General features: G+C 36.6%; 1 protein-coding gene and 2 pseudogenes across 5 annotated transcripts in view; 1 reads left to right on the top strand and 2 right to left on the bottom strand.

Moving 5' to 3' along the window:
• LOC148958024 (transient receptor potential cation channel subfamily M member 3-like) overlaps positions 1-20,696 on the bottom strand; it is a 54,104-nt gene that overhangs the window by 7,911 nt on the left and 25,497 nt on the right. For all 5 annotated transcript variants that reach the window (XM_089113881.1, XM_089113885.1, XM_089113882.1 and 2 more), the window contains 7 exons: positions 13,153-13,351; positions 6,831-6,884; positions 6,448-6,576; positions 5,840-6,079; positions 3,061-3,238; positions 2,654-2,786; positions 97-284 (listed from right to left, as the gene is read on the bottom strand). In XM_089113881.1, coding sequence (XP_088970007.1) covers positions 97-284; positions 2,654-2,786; positions 3,061-3,238; positions 5,840-6,079; positions 6,448-6,576; positions 6,831-6,884; positions 13,153-13,351 — 1,121 coding nt within the window. The remainder of the gene's footprint in view (positions 1-96; positions 285-2,653; positions 2,787-3,060; positions 3,239-5,839; positions 6,080-6,447; positions 6,577-6,830; positions 6,885-13,152; positions 13,352-20,696) is intronic.
• Positions 6,891-10,948, bottom strand: LOC148958026 (uncharacterized; annotated as a pseudogene).
• On the top strand, positions 14,862-16,423 carry LOC148958025 (uncharacterized; annotated as a pseudogene).

Below are 20,696 nucleotides of genomic sequence, written 5' to 3'. Positions count from 1 at the left end.
CAACAGTAACAAGTTTTTATATAACGTGAGAAACTTTGCTTTGAGTGAAGATGCTCTAGGAAAAACTGTATGCTTTGAAAGAAAGCCCCATCTTACCTTGGTATGAAGATGCACGGTCGATGCTTTTGTATGAACCAAGGATTCGTCTGGCTATCAAGTAAACACTTTCTGGCAATGAAAACGGAAAAGGAAAACTGGGCTTGTGTGTAAACTCTACCAACAGTTCGTATTCCTCAAATGCACAGTGCATTCTTGCTCTCTCGGTTATTTCAACGTAAATATTGCTGTAAAGACATGGAAAGTTCTTTTAGCTTTAATTTGTTCATAGAAAATCAGTAGAAAAGATTGAGCTTGATTCATCATTTCAATTCATTTCCTCCAATACAATAAATGAAAATTAACAGAATATTCAACATTAGTTCATAAATGGAAAGTCATGAAGAATAAAAAAAATACTTTTCAAAAAAATTTTCTCTGTAATATTTAATGACGTTTTGATAGAAAGTTTCCATCTTCCTAATTAATGTTTGAAAATTGCACGGAACAGCGGAACTACTAAAGTACCTTTCGTCCGACACTTGTCAAAGTATAAACGTCGGATAATGTCCATATGTATGCAGAAAATTTATATCTAGATATGGATCGAAAGCAACGTTAGAGGCAAAATAGCGCGTTTGATTGGTTCTTTTTTTATGGATCGAAAGCAACGTTAGAGGCAAAATAGCGCGTTTGATTGGTTCTTTTTTTATGGATCGAAGGCAACGTTAGAGGCAAAATAGCGCGTTTGATTGGTTCTTTTTTTATGGATCGAAAGCAACGTTAGAGGCGAAATAGCGCGTTTGATTGGTTCTTTTTTTACCAATCGCAACAGCTATCTCTAAACAAGTTGGAGAGTGAGAGAGAGAGAGAGAGAAAGCTAACATTTTCTGTCTACACAAGTCGGGGTTTGTTCTGATGTAGACAGATTTAAAGACAGCTAAATAAATGACGATCTTGATCTTAAAACTATCATCACTTCAGTTTCGCTGCATGATTGCTGAATCACGATTAACTTGGGCATTCTTTTTTTTACAAAAGCATCGTGGCTTTTCATCTTTCGGAACCTTTTTTCCCTGATGCTTATGGACAATAAACAAATGACGATACAAATGTAGATAAGCACAAATACATGGTTCGAGCAACTTGATGTTAGTTAGCATTGAAGAAATAGGAATATTATTATATAATAGAATCGAAGCAATAACACGAAGAAACAATGGAACGAAATCGTGTTAGCATCGAGATTAGATGATGAGAATAAGGTAAAGATTGAATACTTAGAATTATGATAACATTAGAGAAATAGGAGCCTGATAAGAATAGGATTGAAACAACATGCGAGAATAGAGATATACACCCCATTTACACGAGTATCCGACCGGGATCGGATCCAAAAAAATACGGATAGGCCTTGTGTCTACACGGGAACTGGTGGATCCGTATATCTTTGGATCCGCTATCCGAACACTTTTGGTATCGCTTTCAGAGGTGATCCCGTATGGATCCGATTTGGACCGGATCCCGTGTAAACGGGTGTACTGTCGAGAGTGAGAGAGAATATTTTTCAATTCAAGGTAGTTTGAATATGTAATCGGTGGCTTTTTGGTGCCAGAAAACCCAACATCAAGTTGATAGACTACTGTGTTGAAGAATTATTACGAAACTATGACGATATGTCGTCGTACTTTGTCCTCATATTTTCCCAATCCTGTCCACCTGCAAGCTTTGCAGTTTGTAGTCCAATACTACTTTTAAAAGTAGCGCAGTTTTTTCTTCAGTCCACAAAAATTTACCCTCTTTAGTGTTACCTCCCTCCATGTTCAAGCTGAACTGTGTTTTGCTCACGCACGAAGTTCTGAAAATGTCAAATGCGTGCCAATATTCGAAAAGCGCATGCGCGTATTCAATTGGATTCATCTGGATCCGTTCCCGTGTAAACGCAAATGGTTCTGGATCGGATCCCGTGTAAACGCATTGCCATTTCAGGGATCGGATCCAAAAGTATCCGGACACTTGTGGATCTGATCTGGTCCAGGTCTAGTGTAAACGGGGTCATAGTGTCATACAGGGAGGAAGAGGTTTTAATCCATAAAAATTTTGTTATTCAAGAGGCAATGAATCGAATTTCCTGGCTAGTTTTAATGATGTATTTATAAAGTTTTTCGTCTACGGCTTCCATATTTCTACATTTTAGCGAAGCGAATACCTGAAGAAATATTTTCTTTCTTTAGAACCTCTCAAGCTTGTTGCTGAAAGTTGTGATATGTGCAATAGCAATGGCGTTATTGAGATATAGAGAAAGCTTTACCCAATCTGCAAGTGAAACTAGTCACAAAATCATTTCTATGAACTTTTGTTGTTTTTAAGGAAAGAAATGGAAAGCACGAAGCTGTTGTTAGCATGGTTTGCGAAAATCGAACGAGATTGGAAAAAAAATTTATGCAAGAACTGAAATCTATCTTATAACCTAATTTTCTACTGCGATAAGAACTGCATTGTTCGTGTTCATATGAGCTGCTTTAATCTGCAGAAAAATACATCTAAGCAATGCAAAATCTAGCATTCATATCTTTCTTTTCAAAGAAATGTTGATTGAAGAAGATGGTCTGCTCACTTGAAATCAGCTATTAGGATATTCATCAGTAATACATTTGTCAGCAACAGGAAGCCAATCATTCCAATAATTGAAACAACTTCTGCTGCAATGGGGACTTTAGCTGTATCAAATACTGTCTTGCTGTCTAAAACTGAAGCAAATATAAAGCTAATTCGATGTATCGCTACTGCATTTTGAGCAATGTCTCAATAATTCAATGGTTTAAAAATTGCGCCAATAGTTGCGTTCCAGAACTGTAAATTTTTGGAAGTTCAAAAATGAGCGTTGTCTTACAAGGCTCTACTTGCACAGCAGTAAAATAAAAATTTTAGAGAAAGCAAACAAATCTGACATAATGACGAAATAATAAAGATTTTCCGTATTCTAAGGAAACAAAAAGTATGTACTGAAAATATAAGACTTACGATCATAGCTTGCGATTCCCAATTCACCAAAAAATATCATCACAGGTCTGAACATAATCCTTAGATAGACCTTTGGATCGGCCAAATTAGAGAACGGGTAGAGCAGAGAGGTCACAAAAACTCCATAACCAACAACAAGAATGAAAGACGTGACGATGAAATGCTTGCATCTCACCAGCTGTAAATTAAAATAGCAATGTTTGAGATATTGTGTGATTGTTTAGTTATTTAAATCGGAACGTGATCTGAAACCCGTCACTCCATATAAAATGTTTGGAGGTCCGACAAATTGTAATTCTTAAATGAGATTGGCTGAACTAGTGGTATGTACTTGTCATATGCGAGAATAAGAGACGGGGTAGCATTGGGCTGCAAAACACTTACTCTTGCAAAACACTTACAGTACTTTCTCGAATAAGGAACATAACTTATGCTTCATGATGCATCCTATATTCATCATTACAAATTCACTGTTTTACATTCGTGAAAAAGAAATTTGAAACAAACAATTGTTTTTTGGCACCCCTGTTATATAAAGGAAAAAGTAGCTGCATGCGACTAAACCAAAAAGCTACAATATCTGCCAGAATTGTTTTTGATACACTTTACATGAAATACTTATATCAGACAAAAAGTTGATGACCTTTATGATAACATTGTATAAAATGTAGAAACATAGAAAGATAATCAGTGAAAGAGAAAACAGAACCTCGTTTTATAGTACCAAGACAAAAACATTGGGGCAGTAGTAAAAAAATGGAAAGAAGGATGCGACGCTGGCTAATTTTGGACGTGCTACCTCTCGACTGCATTAACAAGTTTTAAAATCAGCTATTGACAACGTAGCATTTTATAATGAAAGTTGAAGAATACGGCCAAAAAATCTTCACAAGTCAAATTGTATTAGTTTTGATTGACCAAAACCATTTGCGTTTGTTGTGATCGTAGGTTGCAGTTTAACACGATTGAGGAGCATTCTTGTGAATCAACCTCTACTATATATAAAAATATTTACAACGTATATTTACAAGCATGGTGTAATTCTCGAATTTCCACTCCAAAGATCTTACTCGCTAACTCGTACAAAGTAAACCCTTCGATTTCTGATTTTGTATATGAAACCAAAAATCTTGATTTATCTGTGTATGAATGCAATTTTCTCTGAAACTATGCAAGATACTGAAACGAAAATTTCACAGTTTATTCTTTGAGGTACGGCAAGTTCAAATATGGTCCTATAGATAATAATAAATGATAATAAAAAAACATAGCATTGACTCTTTCTCAACCTTTTAAGCTAAACATATAACTCTGGTAATGGTTCTCGCATATGGGCCAAGCGAATGTTAAACGTTTAGAGTCAGAGTGGAGCCCTAGATATGACAAATTTTGTCTGATAAGGGAGCTGCAACTATCCCCGCCCATTTTTCTCACATCGATGTTCTCGCAAATAAAAACATCTCCAGATTCCATTTGACGCCTAAAATAATTTTTTCACAGTCCTGTACCTCTTTTTATATCGTATTACAACTTTTAACTTTAATTTGTTTATAAACTTTCATATCATATAGATATTCCAGCACTCAAAGAGTCGAGACTCTTGAATGCACAAAGCATCTCTTTTGACCCCATCTTTGCATAAAGTGAGTAAACTTACCGCTTTAATTTGGTTGGGCCAAATTCCCCAAGTGACTAACTATGGCAAAAAAACTATAATACCCTTGCATTGAAACCTCGTAGCTTAAATTTTTAGATTCTTTTATAAATTAATCACAAGTAATGCTTCTTTCTATTAAATACATTTTGGGTCCTCAAAACCGCTTTTTTTACTGGACACACATTTATAACAGCTTTTAACAGTTGAAAACTATACAGTCTATACATTCGTTTACTAATATTATCAATATTGTCCTTATATCTATTTTGGTGTTTGATCTGGTTTAAATTACGAATTGCGTTAATTTTCCCAATATTTATCTTTGTCAGACATTTTTGCTTGGTAGAAAAATTTTTAGTTCATAAATGGATTCTTTTTTAGATGTTTTCGCTAACCTGTAAACAACCTTTGATATTTTTAGGACTCAAAAAAAACTGGAGTATATTTATTTGGTGCCATGTTAGAATCTGTTGAAACGGCCTTATTAAAGGTTACGGTGTTCAGGCAGGTTAAAATGCATTTGCTTTGGTTATCTAAAACACTTTGTTTGAGGCAGTCATGTTTGGCCACAACCATGTTATGCGCAAATTAACTGAATAAGCTTCAACTGTTGAAGATCCTCTTTATTTTTTTAATTTATGGAAATCTGTTGGAAATACAAAGATTTGAAATTGTGGTTGGTCTTGCTAACTTCAAAGGCTTTAGGAGAATTTTAGTGCTTATGATTAGTAGGATTTTGAAGTGATTTTAACGTCAGCCAAGTGTTTTTGCTGCTTCTTACTACAGCGTATACATTTGCCTCTGGCTTTCTTTAAAATGACAAACATGTTTACGAACCCCCTGGTCTTTTCTCCTTACATCAGTCATGGCAAACGCTATTTGAAATGTTAGTTTTCAAGTACATGATTACAGGCCTATTAATTGGTGAAAAGGAGCTATTAAGGCTGTGCAGTGCTGCCGATATTGGTCTCCAGAAATTCCTAAAGCTATTAATCTTTGCATTCTATATTATATTTACTAATATCTTGTGACAAACAACTAAGCTTACTACTTGTGTGTTTAAGCAGAAAATTGAGAAAAATCTATTTCAGCAACCTTTTTTCTCCGTTTCTGTTATCTTACCATTTTTAAAACCATTATCACAAATGGTCCATAACTCCGAGACACTCGCAAATATTGGCCAGTTTTTAGACACCACAGCAAAGCAAATAGAGACAAATGGATATCAGCAGCCACTATGTGAAAGAAATGGATTCCAAAGCCAAGGTAGAACAGGAAAATTGTTACTATATCTAGTATATTCCAAACTTGTGAAAAATACTTTTTTGTGCAAGCCCACATCGTTTTGTTTCTTCCAAGAAGCTGAAATGAAAAATTTTTCTAGATTTGATTGCATAGATAAAAATTCTAGATAAAGTTTGAAAAGGGATTTTTCAATTGTGCTTTTTTGTAAAGAAGAAACAGTTAGGCCAGTTACATTCCTAGTCAAAGTCTTGGAGCACTAACGTCAGTTTTCAAGAAAAATTTCAACAATCTGCCCTTGGGAACAATGCTGGCTCTCTAGAAGAACGATGTATGAGATTAGGAAGTAAATTTTTGTGTAAATTGTTTGATCGCCTAAGCTATCAACATTGTTCTGGAGAAGAGGTGATGAAAGTGGTAATATTTGGACACGGCATGAATAATAAAAACAGCTCAGTGTTCCATGTAATTTAGACAGAAGTAGCTACCTGTCTTATTTCGTCAACCAGTAGTGAAGTCACAATGGTGAATGTCAGCCAAATTATGTAATTATGTGCATTATGCTTTTCGTCTACAACTACAAACAGCATCATGACGAATGACAAAATATGCATGGCCTGTAGGAAAAGAATAATGCTGGTCAAAATTAAAGTTTCAACGCCTCTCAATCTAAAATCTATGATCAAGATCAAATCAAAAGAAAAAATATAACAGATCATTGAAATTTTTTCATCAAATTGAGGTCTAAGATAATCCACTGAACAAGAAATTTCCGCAGCAAAAATTCTGATTTATAAACCAGTCAATGGCACAAATGACAGTTCCTTGATTATGATCATGCAGCTAACATAGATTAATGGGGATACCTCACCGTATGCAAATAGAACTTCGTTATTGGTGAAAGCATAGAAGAATGCATCTGGTCCTAAAACAGAGAATGGGATATTGTCCTATTAAAACAAGTATTTCCTTCTGTGAGAAAAGACTGCAAATACGGCTTTGATTTTGCATTACAATTCCAAGAAGCAATGAATTATTTATTGTGGTATTCTGTTTTCGAATAACTTGAAGTTCATGGTAGGAAATTTCACATACAGATTGGCATACGGACTTCTGAGGATGTATGGTTTCTGTTTATTAGAAACCAGCATTATATGAGTATTCGGAATATGCATATGAACTTTGTAACCTCTATGCTAGGTGTCCAACTTTCTAAGATCATTGCTAATAGCTTTATTTATTTCAATTTTATCTGACGATTCTTTGTTAACTGATCTTTCTTAACCACGTATTGGTTTAATTCGCTTGGATTAAGTTTTCAAAGAGTCTGAGATGGCCAGGAAACTTAGACCGGAGAACAATAGCAGCAGGGGTGTAGTCGTAAAATTTTACCAAGGGGGGCTCTGTGAAATTTCTAGGTTGATCTTGTCATGTAATCATTAAAATTTATACATGACGAGGGTTGATGGTTATCCAGCAAGTGGTTGAATTCCAAGTACATTGACAGTGTTGAGCAGCAGGTGAGATCAGTACATTGATACCATAAGAAGGACCAGGGGAAACTCCATTGCAGGTGAGGGGGGCAAATATCCAATTGCTCAGGGGTTCAGTGAAAGCGGCCACCAGAGATGGCGGCGAGAAAATTTTCGAGATATAGCATTCTAAGAATGGCCAGAAAATGCATATAAAATATTTATAGCATCTATAAGGAAGAGCTTTCCTTTTAATAATGATGACCCATTGGTTTGATTTTGAATTGATAGATTTTCTCTCGTGTTAACAAAACAGGTGAGATTTCATTAGAGTTAATGAACAGTGCTCCTAAAAATGTCCTGCAGAACTGTTATTCAGTGGACCTAGAAAGAATTAACAAGTTTGCAGATATAGAAAAATAAAATTTGAAATAACAACAACTGAACAATATTAAGAACACCAGAGCTTGAAATTGTTCAAAAATAAGAAGTAGGCAAGACAGGGTCAAATAATAGCAACCATTTGTTGAGTCAGGTAATTTCCTCCATTTCTAAATGCAACAATAACAAACCAACTGTTTATACAAAAATCCAACTAAACATGTTCAGTAAGCAATTATTGAAGAACTTTCTATCCATTTACATGTCAAACTTTGTGTATAATTTCATGCATATGAAGTGTTTAAATCTCTCAGTTGTTTTCTTTTCCAATTCTGGTTTAGGTATCAATAGCTGATCTGTGGTGAAGTGACCATTCTTCACCGCTTTCTTTGCATTACATGATTCTTGGATATGTTCAAGAACAAACGAGCAGGGTGGCTGCGCCCCGCCTAGCCCTCCACCACTACATCCCTAAATAACAAGGGTGTTGCTTTCACCAAAGCAAATTGGCTTTTTGACTGTGATCTCTATATAGCAAATTTTGGTTTATTCTAATAAAAATTGAGCTTGTCTGGAAAACTAAGGAACTAGTCGGTTACTTCAGCATCTTCAGCACATAGCAAAAGTCTGAATATACATCTTTTTCATCGCTTTTGCCACTTGCTTTATCAGTGGGTCTGAGAGATTACGATGAAAAAATATACCCAGTTGTGGACTGAAATAGGCGAATTAGAAAAACGCAAGCACAAGATCAGTATAGTTAACCAATCAGTGCCGCATGCCCAGTAGCGGCGTGGCAAAAATGAAGGACCCTGGAAAATTCGTCGAAAAGGGATCCATGCTTTGTGTGACGAACTTGTCCGAAAATTAGATCTAGCAACTTCTGGTTCCACAGAAACGATTGATGTAACTAATTGCAAGACACATGGTACTTGACAAAACTATCTATCTCACTTTAAAATTTACGTGAGAAACAGTAATGAGTTATAAATGTGAATTCTTTAATGCAACAGAAAGCGATGGCGACTTGCTGATTTTAACTAGAAATTTTCGATAATTGAGCAAGAGAGTTTCAAGGTAATTTCTGTTTTTCATGAATTCCCTTGCAAAGGTAATCCTTGAGAAAATGGCTCTCGAGCTCATCACAGAGCCGTTTCAAGGATTGGGTTCGAACTAACTTGAATTAAAACATTACAGCAGCTGAGCTAATGTTTTGAATATCATATATGTCTCTGACCTAGGTACCAAAATTTCTAGAGTGTCTGCTACCTGGGGCAATGTTTTGAAGAATGGCTTTTAAGATACCATTGCGAAATATGTTACATGTGGGAATTATCGTTATAATCACTGACAATGATTATGTCTGTCCAACCAATTGGTCAACAAAAAACCGCAAACACAAGAAAGTAACTGAAAATAAATCCTAATTTTCTGAACCTAAGACGAAACGTCTGAACAAAGTTACTTTTTACAAATGTTCCAGTTCTAAAAACGATTGATGAAATTATGATATTCATTGTCAAATAATAAGCAATCTTTTCATTTCCTTTGATGTTATGGCTAGTTTGTCAATAACTTTGTTACTAGAAATCTTGCTGAGGATCTGACTTTCGATGCTTATCAGCATGAAGGACTCTAGATTTTCTTGTCTTAGGGATGACCTCTACCTGGTTTTGATCAGCTTCAATTTTGAGAAATTTCTTTCACATTCCACCTGCATAACTGCAAGTGTCAGCAAAATTTTATAGACTGTATAGGAGTACGTTACACAGTTCAAATTATGCTCGTGCAGAACGTTATAGGCACAAGTGAAACACAATAAACAACGCTCTAAGGACTGCTTGTAAGTAGCGACATCGACTTCTGCTCCATCTTCATCCCATCTGATAGTATCAAATTCTTCTGGCAATGACATAGCAAGCCTCGGAAATGAATTGGCAAAACTCTCAAGCTGCATAGGCAGATTATCTTTGTTCACCCTGCTCCCTAGGAGATTGCAAATGTTGAATATGGCAGCTGCTGGAATTCCGGACGTTCGGAGCTCCTGGAAGCGTTCTGAATCAAAACAAGATAAATCTTTGTACAGCATCTCATGGTCTAAAAATATTTTCTTCACATTTGTGACTAAGCTTTCTATTAACAAATTGAAGGTATTCCCTATAAATGACTGCAGCTCATCTACAACTGTTTCATCTTGGCATTGCTCACCATCCAAGCGCTTTTACCGGCGTACTCTTTTCTTCGGTAAGGCATTATCGACTTTCAAATTTGATTCATCCAGTGCTTCGTTCACTATTTCACAAAATTCCTCGGCTTTTGTGTGACTGCTTTCAAAATATCTTGATATGTCGTTGATATGTATGTTTTTTTGCTTTTTGCTTCAACCATCCTCCATGCTTGAAGGATGTCCAAACCTTTTGTCTGCAAATACAAAACGGAGTTGTTATGCTGTAGATTCTCAAGAATATGAACGCTGTTAGGATCGTTTCGAATTTCTGAAAGTGATCCATTAAAACCTTCGCATCGCTGCGAGTTGATTCTTGGAATGATGTGTCATTAGCTATTGCATAAAGCGCCAAAAGCTTTTCTGCATATAGGCCTTTGTCTGGTTCTGAAAAAATGTCAAATATTTCGTCAGAGCTTGTGACTTTGAAAGCCACCTGGTTTCACTAATAGGATGAAGCCTTCTGGTAGGTCTTCCTGCTTTTTCCAGCGCTTGTTCCCCAACATCCATTCTCTTGTGAGCTTGCTTGAAAAATATAGGAGATTTTTGCAGAATTTCAAAGTGGGTTGTTACAAGCGTACTTGTAGATGCTGCATCACTGAGAACCAAATTCAAGAGATGACTGTAGCACCAGGTGTGTACGTGTAAGCTAGCAACATTTTAAATCTTTGCTGCAAATCCGTTGTAAGTACCACTCATATATGGTGCACCATCAAAAGAATCTCACACGCAGTTTCTTATGTCTATGTTGTATTTCTCAAGAGTGTCCTTTAAAAGCACAAACAATGACTCTCCACTGGTTGATGTTGTTTTTACAAGCTAAAGTAACCTTTCATGGACATCACCATCATGAACGTATCGTAAAACAATGGAGCACTGATCTTGAGTTGTGATGTCTTGTGTTGTGTCCATCTCGACCGAAAACATTCCAGCTCTCCTTGCTTCATTAACAATCGTTCCTCGGATAAAACCTTTTACGATATTGATGATCCTGTTCGTTATGTCATGACTTAAGAATGTCACTAGAGATCCTCGACCATAGTTCCCATTATGGTTACCATCTTTTGCACGCTTTGTTAGAGCTCTCGTGCTTGTTTCAACAATCTTGTCTATGTTCCTGTTAAGCTTCTCATCTGACTCGACGATAGGTTTTACAAGCTGATAGGCCTCGGCAAAATTTGGGAGCAATACAATGTTTTCTTGTCATTATCAAAAGTGAGTCAATTACTTTCAATTTCAGTGCCTGTTGATGTTGTTCTTTTGAATGCTTTTTTGATATCAAATGGCATTTTTCCAACAGTTGGAAGCTGTGGATGAAATTTGAAGAAATCTTCCACTTGGCTAGTAACTGGCTTTTTTAACATTTCGACATATTTTGTGCAACCAGCTCCACCTGCCGTTTCTTGAAATTGAGATGTTTTATCAATATCTGCAGTTTCTGCTGAAATTTCCGTATTTTCGAGCGCGGAGAATTCAGATCTTTGTGGAAATTCCTCTCTTCAGCTGAGGGCTCAGGAATTGTGTCATGGTGCTCTTCTTCTTCACTGCTCTCAGCGCCACATCGTTGCTCTCCAAACTTTTGTCCCACCTCAATAGCTTTTGCACTGGCGATATCAATACTCGTTCTTGTCACACCTAAAGGAAGTGGGCTCGGTGAGCTCTTTAAAGCCGCCTAGAGAACGGAAAATTTTTAAGAAGGAGACTCTCACACTTTATTATTTATACCTACACGCATAGCCTCGTTAATAATAGTCCAATTCTCAGAAAGATAATAATTTAAGAAGTTATAATACCATCCTTGAGAATTGTTAGAAATTATGAAGACTTGACTTATGACAAAGTTATGGCGTGTTCTCTTCGACCCTCATTCTGACGTTTTATGGACTAACTTTGTCTATTTTCATTCAATTCAACATAAAATTAATCGATCAAAAGCCAAATCGCTATTGATGAAATATGGAAAGCCAAGAAGACTATCATCAGCCAGTCGTTGGGATGTGAGTTCTGGAGAGTCCTTACATTTTCAGATAAGCATTCATCTCCTGTTTAGTGTACCTCTGCTTGAAAAATGTGAACAATTTTTTGGCGGTACATAACTTGAAAATGGCTTTGACAAATTTTTCTTTAGGCACGCGGCACTGATTGGTCAACTATACCGGTCTTGTGCTTGCATTTTTCTGATCGGCCTATTTCGATTTACAACTGGGTATATATTTTTTCATCGTGTTCTTTCGGACCCTGATTTTGAAGTTTTATGCTCTGAGGAGTGTCAGACGAAAAAGCTTTTAGTTAATATGTTGTGAAATGATTGCTTTTTTTAAAGCCAGTTATAAGCATTCAGCTTTACCCACAAATAGCCTTTAGGGGGGAGTGTGACGCGCCCTCCCATGCCCCAATTGGCATCGGCTCTGGGTCAAATGCTCTTCAGTCTACCTTTAGAAACAACAAGAAAGTGAGACAATCAGAAGTTTGAAACCCAAAGGCAGTTTGATCAGATATAGCTTTAGACTATGCATTTTAGAAATGAATTGCTTTTGCGCAGTGTAAGTGTTTATCCTTTTGGAAAAGTCATTGACATACAATATATGCAAATTATATTTCATGTCACGTCACGTGTACAGTTTTTCTTGAACATGCTTAAAAGATAAACGGACGAAAGACCTGACGATGCTTTGTATGTAATAGAAGCTACCTCACTTTCTATCTATTCCTGTAGTAGCTCAATGACTTTCTGTGATTATTCTAGCAGCTGTTTTGCAGGCTTTTGAAAGTTTGCTAAGCTTACCTAATTGAATGGAAAAACCTGTTGTAAACAGGTTGGGAAATAGAGACAACATTTTTCCAAGTTGAATCATTTATGTATGTACCTATAGATCGTAAAACTCAATGATGATCTCCAGGGTCATGTGCACTAAAGAGCAACACAATGGTTTGAGAGTGTGCGGGAATTTGTGTGCGTTTTTATCTGGTAACAGGAACTTGATTTTTGCAATATTTTATTAGAATGATGCAAAATACAATTTTATGACAGGAGCATTTCAAAAATATTTTTATTTCGATCTACTCCAAACCATACATTTTAGATATGTTAGATGCATAACGTCTGTAGGAATTACCTTTCCATTCCACATTTTCGAAGTAACTACTTGAGTAGCTTGATGTGCAACAAACCCTTTAAAATCGGTGTCGCCTGCAATTTCTAGAAGTGATCGATTCCCCCAAACAGGATATGTATTCTCTATTGATTGCATTGTGTGTTCTTTGCTGGTGTCATGGTAGATGTCAAGGAGATCTAAGCAGACTGTCTCAAAGAGTCTAAGCAATAAAATGAAAGTATTAGCAAAAATAACAACAATGATGCCATGTTTATACAGATTAACTCTGTTCAGCAACAACTGACTGTTATCAATAAAGGAACTGTATGGAACATGAAGAAGATAAAATATCAAAAATAGCAATGTACTTGAAAAAGATTTTTACTAAAGGCTTACATCTTAAAATTTGAATTTCCGACAAGGCTCGTATGACACAATCTGCTTTCTATTGATCAGATAGCTCTCAAGCCAGCATAGTTCCTTGATAGGATGTTTAGATATGGGTCTCACACAGTCAGGAATGGATAAACCCTTAAGCAAACTAAGCACGTGCTTAGGGCATCACACCCAAAGGGGGCACCCAAATGTTGAGAAACGGGTGGAAAAAAGAGACATGCAAAAACTTATAAAACTTGTACAAAGTTTTTACAAGAAAGACTCAATCACTGTGTTCAATAGAAATCAAGCAGACATTCAAGAAGTAATGATTTCCAGGATGTTATAAATGTCTCAAAAGAATAAAGTGTAGAAAAATTCCATTCAATTCATGAGCATTGGAAGCACTAAACTGACCAAAGTTTTTGTCCTTCTTTGCTGACTAGACTAAACACTAATCTTGAATTTTTCTTGGCATAGCGCCCTATTACTTTATCGGTCGTGAGAAACTTGTTTCTGTAAACTTGTAGAAGTACGGGGCTTTCTATTTGCCTTTCCTTAATAGTAGCTCGAGCTGCTCTAAGAATACTCTGCACCAGATAAGGACTGGAAAGCTCTTTCCTTGCCGGAAGATCCAACCTTGGGGACCAAAAATTAAGAAGGACGTCACTATTAAACAAGGTATGATGAAGGCCTTAACTTCAGCTGTAGGCAAAGGTCTTGGAACTATAAGTTCAAAGGAAACCTGGAAAATGCAGCTGGAATATTCACAACATCGATTGAGGACCAAGGACTATATGCACAGCAGATAAACATTTTATTACAATCATGCTCCACAGTTTTATCCCGTTTGATTTTTGCATGAAGATGGATAACTTTTTAAACGCAAGAAATTAAATTTCAAATCATTTTCAATTTTTAGGCATGGTAGCCCCTTAGTTAGACCTCTTTACAGGGGGTCATGTTTTTTGACACCATTTAAGTTAAAATAAATGTAATAGAAACAATACGATAAGATTTTGAAAAATAAGATTAGAAAACTAGCATATAAAAAATATTGCGACTCATGCCATGCTGGGTTTTATTAGACTTCCTTAAGTCTCATTAGAGTTGGTTGATTTTTGCTTTATCGTTTAACCCGTTCCAGAGACTCGGCCCTCTGAATGAGAAATATCTCTGACCAGCTGATGTCCTTCAATATGGAGTTCTTAAGTTAATATTAGAATTCTGTAGTACGCGATAGGTTGATTTGCTAACCCTAGTGAACATGTCACTCATGTAGGACGGCGACTTACCATTCAGGGATTTGGAAACCATTTTGTATTTGGATTTGGAAGCGGTGAACAAAGATTAACTGGCCTATATTTGCCGCTTGGTGCATGGATGAAATAAAACAGTGCTTACTCAAAAAAGTTGGGAGCGTTGGAGAAAGCGGCAGACCGTTCCACTCATTCCGCTGCCAGCTTAATGTTTTCGTATGAAACTATTTTTTACTGTTTCAACTTACATTGTCTATCTGGTCAGCAGGTCACCAACCTCAATAGAGTGGGTCATTATTAACAGGAAGAGAACCAAGATCGGTGGGTGCTTAAGATACCCACAACCCTTAATCCAGAAGCGAACTTTGCAGGGTGCTATGGGTGCTTGAGCAATTTTTCGAATTTTTGTTTTAGTTTTTTTGGCAAAGTGGAAGCTTTGATGAACTTGTCAGAGAAGCTCGCTTTAGTTAATCCAATTTTAGTTAATATAGGCGAGCGGACAACATTGAGACATGTTGCCAAGAAATTGAACGGTTTTGTAATCAACGGCAAGATAAATGCCGCTCTGAAGCTTTTATCTTATGCACAAAGGAATGGTATTTTACTTCTGGATGACACAACTCTACAGCTGCTTTAAAACAAGCATCCAGATGGTGAAGAGAAGTTTAAAAATCTCCTGTTACAAGGTCCAGAATTATCGATTGGTGAGTATGCATATGATTGTATTGATGTGTTCAAAGCGCCAGAAAGATGTGTTCAAAGCGCTTCTGTGACGATAACAATTCTTTGGAATCTTTCCTTGCCTGCAGGCTGATACCATTGGATAAAAAATCCTGGTTTTCGCCCAATTGGTGTTGGTGAGGCTTTGATACGAATTATTGCTAGAGTAGTCATGAGAACATTTTGGACAGAAATAATGGACAGCGCATGAGATTTTCAGTTATGTGCTGGTCAAAGAGCAGGTTGTGAAGCTGCAGTACATGCCATGAAAGATATTTTTGATGAAAAGGAATGTGATGCTGTTCTGTTAGCTGATGCTGACAAGGCATTCAACCGTATCGATAGGAAAGTCATGCTGCATAATATCAGGATTGTAAGTCCTATTATTGCAACGTATGTGATAAACTGTTGTAATCAAAATGCGAGACTGTTCGTAATCGGTGGAGCAGAGATTGAATCACAAGAAGGTACAACGCAGCAGTAATGCCAGTTTATGCGCTTGCTACAGTTCTACTCTTGGAGTCGGTGTCAACAAACGACACGAAACAAGTTACATATGCCGACGATTTGATCTCAGCCGGTGAATAACAACCTCTGTTGACATAGTGGGAAGATTTGCTGAAAGTGGCGCCAAATGTTGGTTATTATCCTAAACCTTCTAAGTTGTGGCTAATCGTGAAGCCAGCAAAAGTAGAACGTGCAAGAAAATTTTCAAAGACACCTAGATCAACATTACATCGGATGGTTAGGATCCTATCAAAGTGTAACTGCCTTTCTTCGGGAAAATATGACATCTGCTCAATGTAAGGCAAACGGCATTGCTTGCTCTGAGGGTGCATCAATATGGCTTTCTTCGTTGCCTTTAAAATCTAAAAATTTCAGCCTCAAAAAACGTGCTTTTGATGATGTTGTTTATTTGAGGTATGCATAAAACTTAAAAAATCTTCATTCAAAATGGTTTGTAAGGCAAAGTTTCACGTCGATCATGCTCTTTCATGCCAGATTGGGGGCTTTGTCACCCTCCGTCATAATGAAATGAGTGATCTCACTGTTGATTTGCTGCCAACTGTATGCAAGGATGTGTGCAATGAACCTTGTTTGCAACAATCCGAGAATGGGGTAGAATTGCGTGCTGAAGTAAGTGCAAGAGGCTTTTGGCAACGTATGCAAAGAGCATTTGTTGATGTGAGGGTATTTTACCCTATCGCTCCTAGCTATCGCTGCAAAATCTTAGCTGCAACCTTCAGAATATATCGAGAAACAGAGAAAATACAACCAGGTTGTTATGAATCAAGAAAACAGAAATTTTCCCTTTTGATTTTCTCATGCAATGTTGATATGAGCATTGAAAGAAGGAAATTTTTCAAACGTGTTTCGGGATTAATTGCTGACAAACATCATCAAAATTTCAGGAAACCTTTCCTGTGTCAAAAGAAAGCTGAGTTTTTGCTTACTCAGAACTGCAGTTATTTGCATTAGAGGTTCTAGGTCCCGTCAACATGTTGTTTCTATTGGTGAAATGAGTGACCTTGACACTAGAAACAATTTGTCTAGCATCGCTAATTAATAACATTATGTTTTAGTACTTTCTTTGCTCTTTTCATTTTGAAAACCGACAGCCTATAGGTTTATAAACAGTGCTGAAATTTTCTGCAATATTTGACCAAGTGTCCGCAAATGTATAAAAAAATGACAGAGCTTGAGCACCCGCGATTGTGAAGCAACCAATCACCTTCTTATAAATTGAAACATTTCTTTTGAAATGTTAACAGAACGAAAGCGTGTGTTATGAAGTTAGGCCTGTGTTTGATTTTTTTAACTTGACGCAAGAGATCAAATAACAAACCTCTGCGTTTGTAAATAGAGCCCAGTCTGTAGAGCATGACAGCTTTGTTGGACAGGTCTTGTTTTTACGAGAGCAAAAAATATGTTTGAATGTGTGCAAGTTTGTAGAAAAAGGTTACAATATTTTGTGTGCCTATTAATTAGGCAAAATTAGGCGTCATAGCATGATTAAAATTCATTAAAACAAACTTCAAACCATTGGCAATACTTTAAATCTTAATTTTGGGAAAGATATCTTTTTAAAATATCAAAAAGGTAGACTTTCATTGGACAATCTCGAAGCTTTGAATTCCTTGTAAGACTTGCTAAATTCAGTCAAAAACTTTTTTAGTAGGTTAAACATGCGACCAAAACTTCTCAAAAATACTTTAATAAAGTAAGAAAATTAACAGTCTTTAGCAACCAAGCAAAAAGTAAGTATTTCCAAGTTGGCCTTAATGAAATCGTACAGGTTTGTGCAAAGTAAAACCTTCCTGTTGTAAATAAATTACAGGTATAGTTCAGTCGCTTAAGGTGAAAATCGTGACAGACTGGAACAAAGTACCAAACTTTTATGGTGATACCTTGGGGCATTGAGAACATTTCCAGAAGGAGTGCCAGTCTATCGATTTTGGGGAGCAAGCTAGAGATAAAATCGTATCATGTCATGGAAAAGTCACCAGAATGTTTATTTTGGAGATAATCTATGTTAATTGAATCAATCGAGAAGATTTATGTAACCAATTTATTACTGTACATGATCCATATGCAAAACCGCTTTTTGTTTTTATTTCGGTACATTAAATATTTCTCGAAACCTGAGGTCAAAGCATAACTTTGCATGCTAATTTCAAGCATTAGCCCCGTTGAGCCTACCTCTGAATGTAGGCTACCTCAATTTAAAACATTACAACCTAATGAAAAATGCTTTAGTTTAGGCGTCTGAAAATATCAAGCAACGACAGCGCCACAGGGACGACTTGGAGGACACGCCCTCCCTCCCCGGTTTTCGGCAGGATAGATTTTGTTATTCTTCTAATTCGATGAAAAAATATCGGAGAATTTGATTCTGTGAATTTGAATTCGCCAAAAAGCAGTGTAACCGAAAATTAGTCATGGGCGTTCCCTGTCGGTAAAATTAGCGTTCCCGGTAGGTAACGGGATTTTTGGAAGGGAAAAGGGTGTGGGAGGACAGGAGGGCAGATATTGCAGGTTGGTTGTCGGGAAAACTGGACTTTACCCGGTTTTATTCTGGTTTTCGGGAAAACTGGTTTTATTCCTTTTTCTGAGCATTTCTTTTTGCAGCCAAGGAATTACAGCATCAATCCATCAATCTGTAGTGTTCTTTCTACATCGAACCGGGAGAATGGGAACAGAAGATGCATGCTTCTTGATAATGATGAAATCCAACCAGTTTTTATTTGGACTTTCTTTCTTCATTACGGTCAGCTCGTTTTCGTTTCGCATTTTCCAGTTTTTGATGTTGAAAACTTTAAGCAACGGTAGACTGGCACAGCACTTTTAACCTGCCACAAAGATCTGAATGGGGCTTTGGCCCGTGGGATCTGATAAACTAAGGCGTAAACAAAGTAAACATGAATAAGCAAAATTCTGTCTGATTCGGATTTCATGTTTTTCTTTACAAAGCAATTTTGCTATTCCTTGACTGCTTGAACCAGACGATCTATAATGCTTTCATTTTTTAAACATTTCTGCAACATATTTTTGAAACTCTTTAGCAGTGTACGTTAAAGCCTCTCTTCTCTCGTAGTGCTTCCTAAACGATACTTTAGCATATTTGACTTTGGATTTGGCAAACATATTTGACAAAAACTTTCGCAGTTGAGTTAAGTGGCTGAGAATGTGCATAAGACCTTAACGACAAGCAAAGAGTGACTTAGGCCCGCTCATGCTGTCTTAATCTCGAAAATAGCGCACATTGAACGGTCCTTGCTGGGAAACATGACTTGCTCTGTAACGCTGTTTCGCTCTTTATTTTCTGTATAGTTGCCTTCAGTTTTGCATTTAGCAATACTGCTTCTTTTCAGTTGAGAATAATTATGCTCAACGGAGTTAAGCTCATCTCTCTGAATTTCTACGTCAACTTGCAGGCGCTTTCATCGAATTTGCAGCAATACCTTTACCCTTCTCTGCTTCATATTCAATAGTCAAGCGCAAACAGGAAATTAGATTGTTCGGGAGAAGAATCTTCAAAACCGTTCTGCTAGCATTTCCTTAATGCTATGGCTTCAGTAAAAGAAAAAGGTTCTTTCCTACATGTATCTACAGCTAACGCCGAAATTTTTTTAGTTAATTACTGAATCAGAGCTCCTTAGTTTGCTGGCTGTTCTGGCTCAACCTTTAACCAGGCAAAGTTTCAGTGATTTCTTTATGTTTATGTGCTGACCCTCGATCTTGAGCAAATTTAAATGTACCGCAATAGAAAAAACGGTATTTAAATGTTGATCTTTTACAGTAATATATCAGTCATCTGATTTTTCTCCATTGATACAATCATACGTAGATGATTTTAAAGAAAGCATTCTGGGGATCTTTCTAAGACGTTATATGATTTTTGTCCCTAGCTTAACCCCCAAAATCGATAGAAACTGGCACTCCTTCTGGAAATGCTCACCATGCCCCAAGGTATCATCATAAAGTTTGGTGTTTTGTTCCAGTCTGTCACAATCTGACCAAAAATTGGAGTTAAGCGACTGAACTAGTACTCCTATCTTCATAGCTCAGTTTTCAAGTTTTCGTAGTAGTCGATATGGCTTAGAAATAAGAAGAAACAAATTATATATTTCCATTTTTCATTTTCATTATCATATCTTCATAAATTTTCCCTTATTTCTTTCCTTTACTGTCATCTTGAAACTTTTTTTATTTTGGTTTAGCTTTTTTTAATTTGGTTTGCTATAGAAAGTTCGCAGCGGTGCAGCAATTTTGAATAAAGTGGTGCAATACTTTTGCTCACCTAGTGTTTTTCATCTATTGGAAGTAGTTGTACTTTAAAAAGGCTGATAAAGCAGTCAGAATGATAGTAGAAGAAATCAAATATTCATTGTTTTTATTTCAACTAAGAGAAAAGCAATTATAATTGTTTCTTATTATCATTTTGGTGTATTTTATGTATTGGTTTCATTTCAAATAGCACACTGCCAGAAGTTTAAAAAACAGTTATATTAATTGCAAATCAGTTATTTAAAAAACAGTTATGGACAACCCTTGCTCTCTGAACGAAAAAAAGATACTAGTCACCATAAATTGTGAAAGACGTGGCACAAGCCTCACCCAAAACTAAACACCCTCAAATTTTTATCTAGATCTGCCTGCATTCAGCAGATCAATTAAAATGGCTCCAGTCATAAGGACACTTTAAAGGTT

Source organism: Rhopilema esculentum, chromosome 19, assembly GCF_057945365.1.
Source record: "Rhopilema esculentum isolate cy_ngs chromosome 19, ASM5794536v1, whole genome shotgun sequence".
NCBI lineage: Eukaryota > Metazoa > Cnidaria > Scyphozoa > Rhizostomeae > Rhizostomatidae > Rhopilema > Rhopilema esculentum.
The sequence above is the reverse complement of the archived record's forward strand: the minus strand, read 5'-3'. Positions and strand labels throughout refer to the sequence as shown.